We start from the raw sequence: 16,516 nt of genomic DNA, 5'->3' as shown, positions 1-16,516 counted from the left end.
ATTACTCAGCAAGTGTGTGTTTGTGTGTGTATTAATTATCTCAAGACAGAGATGGATGAATTTTTCAGTCGATATACCTGGGCTGCGATAAGCGATTAAATTAAATTGTCAAATTTTTATTTATGATTTAAGAGCGTTCTTCTATTTATAGACTTTGTTATCACAGAAATAAATTGTTTTATCGATGTTATTTAAAATTGTATAAAAAAAGTAATTTAAAAAATTAAATAATTAAAATAAATAGTTAAAATTATGAATCGTGCTAGAATAGCTTATGAACAAGTAAAGATAATTGAAATGTATTTTCATAAAGTGTTTTCTTTAATTTTCTTTAATTTCGTAAAAAAATTTACGATATTTATAATATTTCATATATTTTTATATTTTCTGTATATATTGCTGAAAAAAATTATTAACTTTACCAAACCTTTCAACTAAATTACTATTTTGCTAATTGAACATTTATATTAGTATTTTAATCAAATTTATGTTTTGTTAGATATAATATGTTATATATTTAATTTAAATATTTTTATATATTCAATTAACAAAATAATATTTAGTTAAAAGGTTTAGTCAAATTAACAAATTTTTTTCAGTGTATATATATATACATATATATATATATATATATTATATCACATAATTCTATATTATTCCCCTGTGGTATATTTTCTTTATATTTTATGCCGTTATATTAAATAAAAAGTATCCACGCAAGTGAGAAAGAGAAAGTGAGAGAGAGAAAGAAAGATAACTTAACAGCGCTCGCTATCCTTTTCTAACGAACGATGTTTTGATTCTCGCTCCTGCACCGCTATTGCTTTCTCTCTCTCACTTCTCTCGTCTCGAGCACTCACTCACACACATACGCATTAATCGGGAATACATGGTTAATTATAATAATGCTAAAAACGGGTTATAATTAAAGCCGCGATACGACTTCACTTATCAGCAAGTGAAAGAGAAAAAGAGAGACTCCACTTTACAGAGCTCGCTGTCCTTTTCTAACAAACGATACTTCGACTCTCGCTTTTCCATCGTTATTACTCTCTCTCTCGCAATTTTCTCGCCTCGAGCACTCGCTCACACACGTCAGCAATGATCGGGAATACACGGCTAATCGCAATAACGCGAAAAACGGGTTAATTAAAACCGTATCGGCTTCACTTACCGGCCAAAGTACCACCGGTGTCTCCCCATTGTTTCCGTGCTCGTTTCTTCACTCGCGGACGCGAATCGGGAATTAATGGGCACGATACCTGTCACTCGGTTCACACGGCACTCCCGGCACTCGCGGGACACACGTCGAACGAAGAAATAATCGCGAAACGCGACGATCCCTCGACGCATCGCGTAACGAGGAAGCACCGAGTCGCCGAAACCGTTGCACACGATTACAGTTTTCTTGGGAAAAATTTGAACGACGCAACTACTTCACGCTGACACCTGATTGGCCGATCGTCAACGATTTCGGCGCGTCACGGGGAGGGATACCAACCATGCGAGCTCTCCCATCATCCCGAGACTTTTCAACTGTCAGAAAGTCATCGGTGGAAATTTTTGTAAATCGCAGCCATAGACGTAGAAAGCATAGATTATCTCCCTCCACGTAAAATATAAAAAATAAAAATAACATTATCGAACAGACTTCGTTGTTCTGTTTTAACAACGAAAAAGATTAAGGGGATGCTGACTGTGTCCGTTTTATTAACAAATATTATTTTCATTTAAGTCATTAGTAAGCTAATGATTTTTTAGCTTATAAAATTAATTTAGTTAAGTTAAAAGTTGCATGAACAAAAAATTAAGGTAAGATTAATTAACTAAAGTTAATAAATCAAAAATAAATTTTTTTAAATATTATTTTTATATTAAATTAGAATTTTGTTTGTTAATTCTTTTAAAATATATAATAACAATTATAACCAAGAAATTTTGATTTTTATATAGAAATATATTTTTTGGTAATTACAATTGATGACAAATGAATATAAAAATTAATAATACTTTAATTTAAAAATAATACGTACTAAGCTAAGTTAAAAGTTATTATAACTTTTTAACTTTTAATTAATTAACTAATTATTACTCGACTCTGGAATTAAATTATTCATAATAATAACAAATTTGGGCTATTATATATGTACATAAAAAACCAAGAATATTATTAGATAATTGCAGTTTTCTTATCGATTAAGTTAGATTATTAGATTGACCTAATGCAAAAGATTAATGAGAAAACTGTAATTATAATTATTTAGATTTCTTGTTTTTCTTTATATATATATATTAATAGTAACCCAAATTTGTTATTATAAATAAACTTTAATTCTAGCAAAGAATTTTTCATTTTTTATAGCCAACAAACACATAAATAAAAATAATATTTATCAATAAAACACAACATCCTCTTAAGGTTTCACAGAGAATGTTTACTCTTTCTACTTTTTGTGAAGAAAGAAAAAGAGAAAAAAATATCTCGCGTGGAGTGTAATTCATGCTCCCACGGTCTATGGTTATGTCAATTGACAGAGGGTGGCGCTTGCGGCGGTGGCGCTCGTGAAACAGGTTGGTCACCCTTAAGTCTAGGTGGCAGGTTGCGAGCACGAAATATTCGACATATCAGATCGGTGAGTCACGCGTCTCTTGTTCCCGATATGTTCCGGCTACCCCCATTCGCGACGCTCGCGCCCACGCGACCGTTCCGTGACTCATCCGCGATTCTCGGAAGCCACCACTACCACTCCTCGGGATCTCGTCCACTCTCCAGAGATTTTCGTCCATGCGTTACTGGTTTTAACCGTTAGCTGGAAATTCGTATCAATCAAGAGCTACCGACTTTTCGCCCAAGCATCGATGCCATCGGCAAAATTCAGGTAAAATACTTTATCTTTTATCAATTCATTGTAAATATAGGAATATATGCGTGATATATGGGTATTTGCAGAGGAATTTGAAATCAGAAAAAAATTAAGCATTTGCTTTTATGAATAAATCCTGGAATTTATTTGCAATTTTATTGAATATAAAAATATTATAAAATATGAAAAATGTTAAAATAACAAAGTAATAAAACAATTGAAAAATTTTTTTAATTGGGAGAGAATAACAAGAAATTAAAAAAATTTTAATCATATCTCTTTCTGGAAAAAAATTCTACGGACGTCCATGATGATACGCTAATTGGATCGTACTGAGATAAGAACGGGAAGGAATATAATAATAATAATAATAATAATAATAATAACTAATTATCGCGATATTGCTTAATCGTTGATTTATTAAATGTAATGGGTCTAATCACACAGTTCGCTTCTAATAAAACATGTCACGTACGTCACATCTAGTCGATCTATCTTGAGACGCGATCACGCGCCATTCTTTCGCGTTTGATTTGATAAACATCGAACAAACACGTGGCCATATTATTTTCATTCGTAAAAAGAAAACAACTGTTGGCTCGAGTAAAGAAATCACACGCTCACGTGTGTCCTCTTAATGCGTCCTTCGCGAGAATGTCGAGAGTGTAAGATTATCTTGTAAAATATGACACAGCTATCATAATGCCTATATATGAATATTCAATACATCGATCAAAATAAAATAGAAATATTAATTCGAAATTGTTATCATTTCTACAAAGTTCTTTTTGTAACAAAAAAATTCTGTTTTTTTATTCTACTTCATTTCTTTAAAAAAAATTCGGTGCAAAAGTTATACGACATAAAAATCACGAAAGACATGATTGGAGAAAGTAATAAAGTGTTGAACGCGAGATATAACGATTTCTCAGAATTCAACCTGTTCTGAAAAAAATATAGAACGCCTGTTTTTTTGGCAACATTATCATATCGATATAAAATAAGGCGCTACTTTCATCTTTGGTATTTGACACAGACGTCAAATTATATATATATATATATGGTTTAGTTTATAGCTAAAATTTTATTTCTAACATTTATTCGATATTTTTTCTTCAATATAAAATTTTAATTAACAAAGAGAGGAAAGAGTTAAATATACTTAATATTTTATACAAACACTCCTATATAAAAAGAGAAAACAATAAAAAATCAAATTCTTTTATTATAATATCATTTATCAATTGTAATATATATATTATATTTGTTTTATTATAATATATCTTTTTTAATATGAACAACCAATTATTTTCTATCCTCGTTCGATTAATTATATACGTGACGTGCAAAGATTCAAAACAATGATACATTAATATCCTTGTACGTAGATTTTAATATAATGAAAATATCGAGTCGCAAATAATTACGCAGAAGGGAGATGAGAAGTGATTAAATCGTTCTAATGAGCCGGGCGCCGCGCGACAGACGGACTCCCTTGTTTCACGCGCGATAGCGCCCGTTATCGGACATAGTGGCACGTTACTGTCGCGCTCGAGCGGGATTGGCCGGCCGGGAATAGCCCATGACGTCATTCGCGCTCGAGAGACCTCGACTCTCTCCGCGGTGCCGAGCGCGGATCGTCGAGACGCGCGCGCGAGGTATTCCCCCACGTATGAGTCATCCATCGGGTGCAGTTTTACACAGTTTCGAGCAAAGGGACCCGCAATTCGTGCGTGTCGCCTTCGAGTTCCACGTACATTCATCCGGGACAATCTTCGCTTATCCGTTTTCCCATCCCTCTCTCTCACTCTCGGATTTATCTGCATTCCTATCGCGAGAGAGCATCTTTGAGAGGTTATAATCGCTATACCTTCTGATTCCCAGTTTTTCACGCGGATTCCGCGAAAGTGAACGGCAAGAATGAAGCTTGACGTCTCCGACGTGTTGTACGACAGCTCCAGCGTGTCAAGCGACAGCGGGACCTCGCAGAGCTCCCGCGTCAGCCATGATTTTCTCTCCAGCATCGCGAATGCAGCCGTGCTGCCCAATAACGTAAGTAGCATCGATCGAGCATGAAACGTATGCGTGTGTGCTTTTTTTTTTTCTCCTTTTTGATGCAAATGCGATGCCGTTGGATCGTCGCGAGATTACGTATGTCGCGTTGGACTCCAATCAATTCGAGGTATCATCGTGCGATTACGTAATGTCTCGCGGCGTGACAATGATGCGTTAAAGCGGCTATCGTTGCACCTGGCGCAAAGTGCACGCTTATGGCGAAGTGCGACGAGTCTTGATGGAAGAGAAGATAGACTCGCATGCGCGATTTTCTTCTGTCTATTCGAATTTTTGCAATTATATATTATTTCTACTGTAAACGTAATTTTTAATGAAGAAAAGAAAAATACAAATTAAGTAAGAAAGAAATATTTTAATTGTTAAAGTACTCGATATTGAAGTAACATTTTTCAATAAAATAAAAATCTAGACATGGCTAAATAAATATACATATTCCACACTGAGAAAAATAAATTTGTTAACTTGATTAAATCTTTCAACTAAATATTATTTTGTTAATTGAACATATAAAAATATTTAAATTTAATATAACATGACTTAAATACTATAATATATGTTTAATTAATAAAATAGTAATTTAGTTCAAAGATTTAGTCAAGTTAACAAATTTTTTTTCAGTACGTATATCTCTGAATTGATGACATAGGTTCATATTGCTAAACTTTTATTATTTATAATATAATAGATATCTTATTTTTTCCCCCCAACAAATAAATAAAACTCGGAAAAATATATAAAAATATGAAAATGAAGTAAAGTACATATTATATCACACATTGCTTTCTTATCTTGTTTACAGAGATAAAAAGCAATTTAATGTTTCTTGAAATGTTTTGTTAACATGTACGTCACAGATAAATAAAGCTCTCGATAATTACTTATTCAAGTCATTCGAGTAGTAAAACATCCGAAATATTACATCACTTTTAACAACTGTATACTAAATTAAATTAGCTCATCGTCGAAAAAAGTCTTGAATTTCTATTAATATAAAGTGCAAGCTTTAAAATTCAGCTGATTAAAGTTTATTGAATGACAGAAAATTATTTATCAATAGCTTATACATTTAGTTGCAATTATTAAGTTTGAAGAATTTATTGATATTTTATAAATTGGACCATCGATCCAATTTATCTTCATAAATCTAGGAAAGATGATGCATACGATTATATAAACACACAATTATATAGGTGTGATATAATCCTTATGTTATTTTTCGTTAAATGTTTAGCGGAATCGTTTAAAGTTACGTGGTCTATTGCTTATGATTATAAGCTACTATGACACATCAATCGCGTGCACGTCTGGAAAATGCATACTATTTCACAGAAACATAAATTCTTATAGACAAGATATATAAGTGCTATTTGTCAATACTCCTCGTGATGACTCATTTGAAGTACAATAAAATGTGCTCTCGAAATTTTCAATGAAACGATTATATATTAACCATGAATACATAATATAAAGAATCAAATAAATTAATATTTATTATACAATGGGAATATTACGAAACGTAATTAATTAATTATGATATTATACTCACATTTGGATTTAATTTTTCTGCAATATTTAACATACAACTAATTATAAGAGATATAAAATCAATTAAATTTATTTCTCGTTTAAAGCTATTTAGGGACTCTCGAGACTTTTATTGATGCTGCTGTTTTTTTTTATAAAAATTCATAGAATCTTACTTTTAATATATTAAAATATTATATATTATTTATTTCAAAGATTTTAATTTAATTATTAAATAAATAGTCTCTACACAAATAAATATTTAATAAATGTCCTACACTGAAAAAAATTGTTCACTTGGCTAAACTTTTCAACTAAATAATATTTTAATTGAACATATAAAAACATTTGAATTAAATAAAATATATTACATTTATTAAAACGTGTATTTGACTTAAATACTAATATATGTTCAATTAACAAAATAGTTATTTACATAGTTGAAAGGTTTAGTCAAGTTAACAAATTTTTTTCAATATATGGCTTGATATAAAATTTAATATGACAAGACATTGATAACCACGCGTTTATTAATGTCATTACATTTTTAAGTAGAAAAAGAGAGTTAAATTATTCTTCAACACACCCACACAATACATTACAATGTAATACAATGTGTCAAATGTGGTCCCTGTACTTTGCACTCAAAGAGCTTCTTTATCCGAGAATATTAGAAGCGGCATGCTGCTAAATTTATAAAGCGCGTGCCGTCATCGCTATAAACCGAACTGCTCGAGTTCGAATGAAAAACATATTTTCACGTGCCGTAGTCGCGCGAAAATGTCATCAACGTTATCAAAAGCAAATTGTTATATTTCACTATTTGCCGCAGGCATGTGATGTCTACACAGGTATAGAAATATTTTATCATGTAGAGGACCAAAACCGTAGCTCTCTTATAATTACATAACAATTCTAGTTGTCTATTGGGAGACTTGAAGTCTAATAATTTTATTTTTTTTTAATTTTTGAAAAATACTATAGTCTCAAATGGTTTATATATATCTTCAATTTTTATATTATTATATTCTATTTTGAATCTGCTATTTTTAATTCATATAGACTTTGCAAATAAATTAAACATATCCCTGCACAAAGTATAACTTTCATTCCGGTTCTGCATAGGTGTCCTTTTAAGGTGCATACTATACATGCACCATTCCAATAAACCTCCGAGTTACTACGGAAACGATCCAATCGGGCGTTATCTTTCTTATTGCCGCGTCCATTCACCGATCGGGAAAGATCAATGGTCTCTTCAGATCGCCGAGTGTTTGCATTTACGAACGTGTCTTCGTGTGAACTTTAAAATGCGAGACGTCGACCGTTTTCTTTTCTGCGAATTATCGAACTGCGGTTTATGAATGATGCGTCATTGTTGCGATGCGGTTCGATGATCAATCTTGACATACGACAGAGTGTACGACTTTGATCCTGAACTGCGGACAACGAATTGTTTGCTTTTCTGTCTAGACATGTGCCAAAGCTTTAAACTTTTCATCGAAAAAAATTTTATTGTTTCCAATCAAGAATAGGGTATTCAATATAGTAATATTTTTATTAAAGGAGAAGACATTTGTATAATTAACTATTAAATTATTTATTAGTGTACAAAGCATCCACGATTAATAATATTTATACAATATTTGTTTTTGATATTATAACAGAAAAATTATCCATTTCTTTGTATAAAATTTTTTATGTAAAAAATGACACAACATTCGTAACAAACTATTTTTCTTTTTATTTTTTACGATATCTATGATTTAGCAAAACTATGCACGTTGCAAGACGTTTAATGTAAAAAATGTTTATTAAGCATGTTGTTAATCGCATCATTATTCCGTATAGAATATACTTATTTAATAATAACAGTATTCGTGTCTATCTGCGCTGTGATTTATTACGACGCCATGGTATGTATATTTATAGATGCAGACAGGAAGTAGAAAATTCTCTTTGTCGCGACAGACAATATCTCTGTGGCATCGACGGGGGTTAATGCCAGTTTCTCTCCCTTATATAAGGTGTCTCAAAGTTGGCCAAAAATTTTTAAAGAATATAAATTTATACTATTATAGATTTCTTAAAAAATGAAGTTTTCGTAGTAAAACGTTGAAATACTAATTTTTTTTATAGCTACAAAAACAGTTCCAAAACTATTTTATTCATAAATATCGAAAATTAGAAACTTTTCTTAATTAAGAATCAGAAGCATAGACAAAAGAATTGTAATAATTTATAATCTAAATTGGAGCAAATTTTTTTTTTAGATTCAAAGATTCATTTTGTGGCAATTACAAGACAGTTGCAAAATAATCAAAATATGTTAAGGCAATCCTTTCTTAAATTTGAGAAATGATATACAACAGTAATTATTTCTCGAAATTTTGGATGAGGCGAAACTGAAAGTTTGAAAAGAATAAAATCTCATATCTCCCTTCCATTAATTGCATAAGACACCCTATATACATTCCCCGCGTGTAAACAGGATGGCGATGGTATTGATCTAGCTAAGCTAACATTTTCGCTCGGCGTGCTCGGCTTCGGCCACTTCCAACAGCTGTTTTGTAAAGAGCCGCCGCGCGTTTTGTGACGGCTCGACCATTTAAAAACACGCGTGCAACATATGCACGCATACGCACTCGCAGCGACACGAATCGCATTCTACTGCTGCGCAATAACGCTTATGTTGCCAGATAGTAACTCTTGCACCAGCTGTTGTCACCTAATTATTTCTCCTTCTATTAATTATAGAGTTCGTACGGAGGATTCGAGCGATAAAATGCAAATAATATTTATAATGTGACCACAGGGGAGAACGAAAGTGCATCTGCCTGTGTCAGACTGTTACTGATCTTTCCACTTTTTGCTCTCGCGTGGAACCAAATTTATTTTGCATCAGTCAGATTTTCCTTTGTGCGGGTGGTATTTAAAAGATGCAGACACGCGCGCCGCACGAAAAAGAACTGGCTGATTCACGGTCTTTCACTATATAATTTATTCCACATTGTGGCTTCTCTCTTGAATATCGAAAATGTCGGCAGAACTTTCCCGGGTGGCAATGGGGTGGGATCGAAAGTTTTTTCCTCGTACGAATTTCGGCGTCGTTTGTCATCCGTGCACGCGCGCAATTGACCGACCAAGCTGCAACCTCCTCATTAAAATATCTCTTTGTCGCGTGAACAAAGCCGATCCTCCGCGGATCTTCGTTCTCGTTACCCCGTTGTGCTCGTTAAGGCGCGTGGGTCTTCATTTGTCAAGACAATGAACTCTTTTCGTTCCACAAAGCGAACAAACAAACGAGAATCCATATGTATATTTAATAATGGACAACAATAATGTACGATTACAAGTGTATATGCTCATATTTTGCATAATAAATATTTAAAAATTGTTCAATTTTAGTTCGCGCCAGCCAACTATGATATTGATAAAATTTCGATGATTATTTCAATTAATTATATACGCAAATGTTTTTAAATTCAAAGTAAATAAATAAGATTTTATCGGTTATAAAACTAAAGTTTGGTCGAATATTATTGTCTAAGTTTGAAGTGCGATAACGATTATCTAGACTTAATGCGACTCTTTTTATAAAGCTTTAAATTATTACACATCTAAATTAATTTTATATAAAAATTAGTTTAATTTTTATTTGAAATTAAAAACCATTGGATTCTTTTCTATTGGAAACATTACATAAGAGGGATATATCTAAAGCTATTAATTATGACGATATAAAAAACCTTGTTTATTTATTTTATATTATAGAAACTTGTAATTCTTATCTGTTTCAAGTTTAGTTTTGACTTATCTTAAAGAGGATGATAAGATTATCACTTCACATTAAATAATGTAGACCTCAGATAATTTTAAGTTAACAATATTTTCTCTCAAGAACATAGTCACAATCTATCTAATGGTACTTTTAAGTTTTTATAGATAATTTATTATAAATATTTCTTCTATTTCAAATTTTACTCTTAACATTGGCGATTAAAATGTAGCTGTCTGGGGTGAAATCGGTTTCCATTACTCGGGACTATCTCTATTAGGCAAACAATTAAAAGGCAATCAGGAAAAGTAAATGTTTCGTAAGGTAACTAGGTCAAGACGTGCTATTGTTCTTTAAGAGCAATTAAGTGAATTGATATATCACGACCTTTGCGAACTGAAAATATATTTGAAATGTTTAATTTTTTTTCTTTGTGATTTAAAAAATCTCAAAATATTAACTTTGGAAATATTTAAATAATGTTACTTTCATTAATTTATATCGATAAAAAAAGTTACCTTAATACATAATAAAATTTGACAATTTTCTCTAACAATAAATAACATGCTTAATATGTATATGAAAGTATACAAGTATATGTATATGATTGTCAGAAATGTGCATGCGTTGGGAAATTTAGTGCCAAGTGCAAAGTGCATTTGACATTCCTTGAACATTTTCTAAATAGCTGCTTTTCGTTGACAAACAGGCATAATTTTCGTTTATCGGATCATAAATCTTTAACGACTGAAGAGCATATCAATTTGTAAGCAAACGGAAAAAGTTTCTATTGGAATTTCTTATCTATTTGAAAGCATAAAATAAATAAAAGTATATAAAACATTTTCTTTTTAATTTTGTGATTTAAATATTTAGAATATTTTTAATAAAAATATATATTAGATACACAAGCGTTTTCGTTCCGATTTGTATATAATTTTTAAAAAATGTTTTTGTAGAGATATAAATGAAAAGAGCCAATAATAATTTAGTAAAATTTATAATACATGTTTTTTTAAATTTGTTTTAGACTTTATTATCTTTATTCTCAGACAAGCAAATTTTAAATTATCGAAGATTTAATTTCATATTTAAAAAAAAAAAAAAAAAAAAAAAATTATTACATTCTATCTAAATATTCGAATAAATAAAATAAAAAAAATAAATATATACTTCTTGAATCAATAAATAAAAAAAAATATTAAATTTTAATAACATGAAAATTACATCGCATATAATAATAAAATATGTTTCGCGCTGCGCGTAGATGCATGTAATTATCTGGATATTTCATACAATAGCCTCACATTTTTAAAGTAATTAATTGAGTTAACAATACGAAGCACACGTGGAGCATTCGGATTGTTTTCAGTACGTCCTAAACTGCGTCGCAAACATTAGACGTTCCTCGCTTGCGTTGCAGCGCAAGAGCACTCGTTGTTGCATAAACAGATCTGGCGATATGTTGTTGCCCCAGATAAATAATTTTTTGCCCCTCTCTCGTTCATTGGTTTGTAATTTTAAGAACGGATGTATATAAGTCGTCGGGCAAATATCCGCGTACAAACAGCTTGTAAATTACAACGTATTTTACGATGGAGAACCCGTACCTTTTCAGGAGGGTTCGTTGCACGCAGAAAGTGCACTCGTGAAACGCGGCAAAGAACAAAGATAAAGAGACAGAGAGAGAGAGAAAGAAGAATTGCGCACGTGCACGGCGGATTGTTATTGTTAAACACGGTTTCTTCTGCGATATAATGCATTCGCACGCCTATTTTAAAAATTGCTGTCAGCATCAGTGAGTCATTGCTAATCATCGCGTAATACGTTATTTGACGTGACGTAGAGAGTACACGTATCATGCACGTTCGAAGAGAGAAAAAGGGAGGGAAAAATTCAAACAATGTCGATGATTAAATTGAATTATTTAGCGTTAAAGGAAAAATTTTATTAACTCGAATGCCTACACAGAGAGAATTTTCTTTCAAAATTTACCCTGAACATCATGATAATCGTCTGATATTGGAAGAATTTTATAAGAGTTTTTCTGATTAAACATCTGCCACAAAATAAGTTTTTGATCGTGATATGGATGATCAGAGAAACTCTTCTAAAATTCTTCCAGTAGCATATTGTCTCACGATAAAATTCTAAAAGAAAATTCTCTCTCCGCGTAGTTATTCCTTCTCTATTCCCACTATAGAAAACTGAAAAATTTCGGATCACCCCCATCGATTCGAGCAATTTCGCCAACTTGAACGCACATCCTGAACGTGCAAATTGCGATTCGCAATTTACACGCTTCCGGCGTGCCGTCAAAAATTGTCGCCTATGAATCCCCTCGATTTATCCGATTATGCAAGTTAACCGCGGGTGTACCTAGAAAAGGGGCTCCGGTTCCCCGTGCGTTCCTCGATTCCGTGAAATCGTCGTCGAAACGAGCATCGAGACGCGCGAGGCTGATTGGCCGCTCGCTATCGCGCGAATCAGCAATCAAGATGGTGATGACGTCATGCGGAGCGCGCCTGTATGCGAATTGGTGGGGGAGAGACCGTCGGTCGGCTTTCTATATAGTTACTCAGTCACGTTGGCGGGCTCAGTCGACAGACGTACGTAAGCACGCGCAACTCAAAGTAAGCGATTAGAGAGACTCGTCGATAAACCGAGCTTTGTGACAGTGTCGAGTTCTTCGTCGTCGCGTTAGGATCAGTCTCTCGCGGCGAGAACGCACTTCCTTCCTTCTCGTGGACAAAGTTTCTTTTCTCGTGCGATATCAATTTTAACGGAGATAGTCGTCGAAATTCGCGAGAAGTTCAAAGCGCTTTGATTTCGGGAGTGAAATTAGCTGAAACACAAAGAGTACATGATGACGCAACGAGTGCCCAGCGCCGGCTATTACGACAATATCGTCGAGGATCACAACTACACGATGTTTTCCATGTATCCACCGATTACGACCGTCCCAGACAGTTGGCAGATCATGAAGGAGGATGCCATGGTAAGGGTTGCTATCGATCGCGGTAGGATTTTGGCCAGGGAATCAGATGCTCTCAACCTTTTGCCTATTATTTTTATCATTCGTCTTTGAGAAAACACGCGCGGATACAAATTTAATATGTATCTTTAGAATTTCTTGATACATTGAAATTTTATTTGGATATAATTAATTAATTTTCATAATTTCGAAAACAAGCGCGTCTTTCATCTGCAAAATTTGAATGTTAAAATACATAAAGTGCTTTTTTATCGAAATTTCTTGATAAATATTTTAAATATTTTATATTTTTCACATCGTTGGTATAAAACGATTTATGAATTATTTTAATACACATTTTATATAAAAATATAGATAATATTTAAAATGCAGAACCTTAGAATGTAATATTATAATGTTACGGTTTAAATCGCGAGTTTTTGAAAACAAATAAAAATAATTACTCGCGATAAAATACATTATATAACATGTCGCGCGTGAATAACGGTGTGCAAGTGAAAACATAATCGATTTTTTAACGCACACAAATCATCGATTACGCGCTTCTCGTGCAGGTGTCACAGTTCAAGGTTGGATCGATAATGCTAAAACGATGGCTGCGCTCCAAAACTTGAATCGTGGCTAGGTGAATTACAATCGATGTTCCTTACATTTTTAAAAAAGAGAAGAAAATCAGCTAACCGAACAGATTATTTTTCTCCAACTCTCTTTGTCTGAGAAGCCCGTCCGACGATAATCACGTCGGATGTTTTAAAACTTCATTAAATGACAGGATTTTCTTTCTGTAGGATATTTATTAGACGTGCCTGTGAGGCAATCTACAGTGCTCGGCATCGACAAAAATAACGCACTGATTAGATAAATGTGCCGTACTATTGTTAGAGGTGATACCGATGGATAGCTGCTTTTAAGTGAAAACGCGTGTCGAGGATGAGGAAATTTATATCTTTACATTGTAATTCTACTTTGTGATAAATACACACAATAGGGCTTAAAACGCTCAAACAAAGAAATGTGAGTGAAACTGCAAACTAATTTAGGACCACAAACGATAATCTGGCGAAAGAATGTTTAATGTCTTGTTTTTACAAAACCATTTATTTAGAATAACAAAATAGCTCTTGTTTAAAATAACAAGTTAATAAATCATATTTTATACAATATAAACTTTGATCTCTCTTTGTTTGTATTTTAATTATCTCGTTCTATACTTTGAACAAAATTCAAACTTTCGCAAAAACTTTACATGTAATATTTTTATTTTGTTATAGACAGGATTTAATTATTATGACTGTGTAGTTGTTTCTAATATTTTTTAAAATATCAAGCACAAGTAATATACATGCTTATTTACGCATTTAATGTTAATCATGTTACAAGTTTGGCTCATACTAATCGCAACTTGTAATCTGTTGCCATTCTTTGAACTCATTACTTAAATCGGCTTTTTATTATTTCTAAGAATAATCCAGCTTAGCATGCACGAGTGGACAATACGTACAATCATAAGAAACGGTTAATAATTACGTGCTTTTTCATGTCGACGAATAATGTCACGAAAACAGGTATAGAAGAAAGAAAGAGCTTTATATAATAACGGTTTACAATTAAGTTAATAATCGAGCTAATATACGTGTGAGGATATGTTTATTTTAAATTTTCCAAGAAGCGACTAAGAAAGATAAAGATAGGGAGAGAGAGTTATCACATTTGATGCGTCGCTCTCACCTGCCGATCCCACCGATTTCATTCGACTCCGATTTCTACGAATCTCGATTCGCCGTACACATCATTCGCTCGCTTTATCGCTAAATGACACTTTCTTATTCAGTTCGAAAATATCTCGGACAAACTTGACAAATAAATAACGCGCGATTTATATAGTTTATTTAAAGGAAAATGATCTATATTTAAAGTAACATTTTATTGTAATTTTATTGTAATGAAAAAAAGGATTATTTCAGCTTGAAACAGAAGTAAGAAAGCATACAATTTATGTTAATCATTTTTCAAAGTAAACTTGATACTTTTACAATTAAATTATTTAATAAAAAATGAATATTTTGAATAAAATAAAAAAGTATATATTTATGTTGGAAGAAGTAAAAATAGACATAGCTATTTTAATTTATTTACAGTAATTACAAAATGAACTTAGTGCAATTCTAAAAATAGCAAAAATTATGGAGAATATAATTTTCCACAATTTATTTCTCACTTATGTATTTTGAAGTTATTTAAAGAAACGTTTTCGAATAGTGCCCACAAGTTTTCTAACTATCTCTTATCGCTGAATGTATTTTTACCCTAATAGCTTTTTTACGACTAGAAAAGGTCTTCCTTGAAGCTGATGTTTATCTAAGTAAGTCTATTATGTAAGAAGTCTACCATGCTTTCCAAAATAATTTCCGCCTTTTGAGGAAATGTATTCTTAGTCTTTGACCCTAGAACGCAAGAATTCAGCACATTCCTCCAAATACTTCAGAATAATATATAGGATTATTTATTTAACGAATTTTTTGTTGATTTATATAGATTAATTTTTTAAGAAATTTTCACTTTTATCAACTCAAATGTCTAATTTTTATTTAGATAACATTAAATAGAAATTCAAAGATTATTATTCTTTTTGTCAAATTTAGATATATATCGTTAGATACACCAAACCAATTTGAATATCTTTCAAGATTACAGATTATAAAATGATTATAAAAATATTAACATATACCTATAAATAGATAAAAATCTTTTCACGTTTAGTAAATCATTAAGAGAAAATCCTTAGGAATTCTTGCATACGTTGTTTGCAAGAAACCGAAGGAAAGCAGTTAAATCTGACAGGAAGCGAATACTTAACGCTCGTTAACCCGCCAATTAGAAGGTTTCATTGAAGACAGGGTTAAGTCTAGCGAGAGCAATACGTATAGGTCATAAGGCAAGAGGTGTCATCCTGCTCTCGGTATTAAGAAAATGCTTCTTAGCTGTTTCCTTGTTATTTATCTCTTCCGTAAAGCACAATTGCCAGAGATGGAGAGAGACCGCATTATTCTGAATAGCAACCCGCAAATCTAAATATGTGAAGAATTTCTCTATGTCTCCAAAAATGCATACTTCATATTTCCTATCATAAACTCCATTAAGACCTAATTCACATTATCACATTAACTACTAAGCTCATTTTATTCATTTGAAGACTGAAAAGTCATATGATTTAAAAACTCCTGCTTTCTCGACACTATATAAACATTTCTTATGAACGGCAAAGTTTTACTTATATAA

General features: G+C 32.2%; 1 protein-coding gene across 3 annotated transcripts in view; it reads left to right on the top strand.

The window, feature by feature from the left end:
• Nucleotides 1–2,727: 2,727 nt before the first annotated feature.
• The window catches only part of kay (transcription factor kayak), a 34,163-nt gene continuing 20,374 nt past the window's right edge, over nucleotides 2,728–16,516 (top strand). The window contains exons 1-2 of one of the 3 annotated variants that reach the window (XM_029312438.2): nucleotides 2,728–2,879; nucleotides 4,749–4,916. In XM_029312438.2, coding sequence (XP_029168271.1) covers nucleotides 4,785–4,916 — 132 coding nt within the window. In that variant the 5' untranslated portion in view covers nucleotides 2,728–2,879; nucleotides 4,749–4,784. Of the gene's footprint in view, nucleotides 2,880–4,518; nucleotides 4,917–12,839; nucleotides 13,241–16,516 lie in introns of those variants that run through there. The other 2 variants (XM_029312439.2, XM_029312437.2) reach the window with 2 other exon arrangements.

This window comes from Nylanderia fulva, unplaced genomic scaffold (genome assembly GCF_048542155.1).
Source record: "Nylanderia fulva isolate GAGA-0341 unplaced genomic scaffold, ASM4854215v1 Scaffold18, whole genome shotgun sequence".
Classification (NCBI taxonomy): Eukaryota; Metazoa; Arthropoda; class Insecta; order Hymenoptera; family Formicidae; genus Nylanderia; species Nylanderia fulva.
The sequence above is the reverse complement of the archived record's forward strand: the minus strand, read 5'-3'. Positions and strand labels throughout refer to the sequence as shown.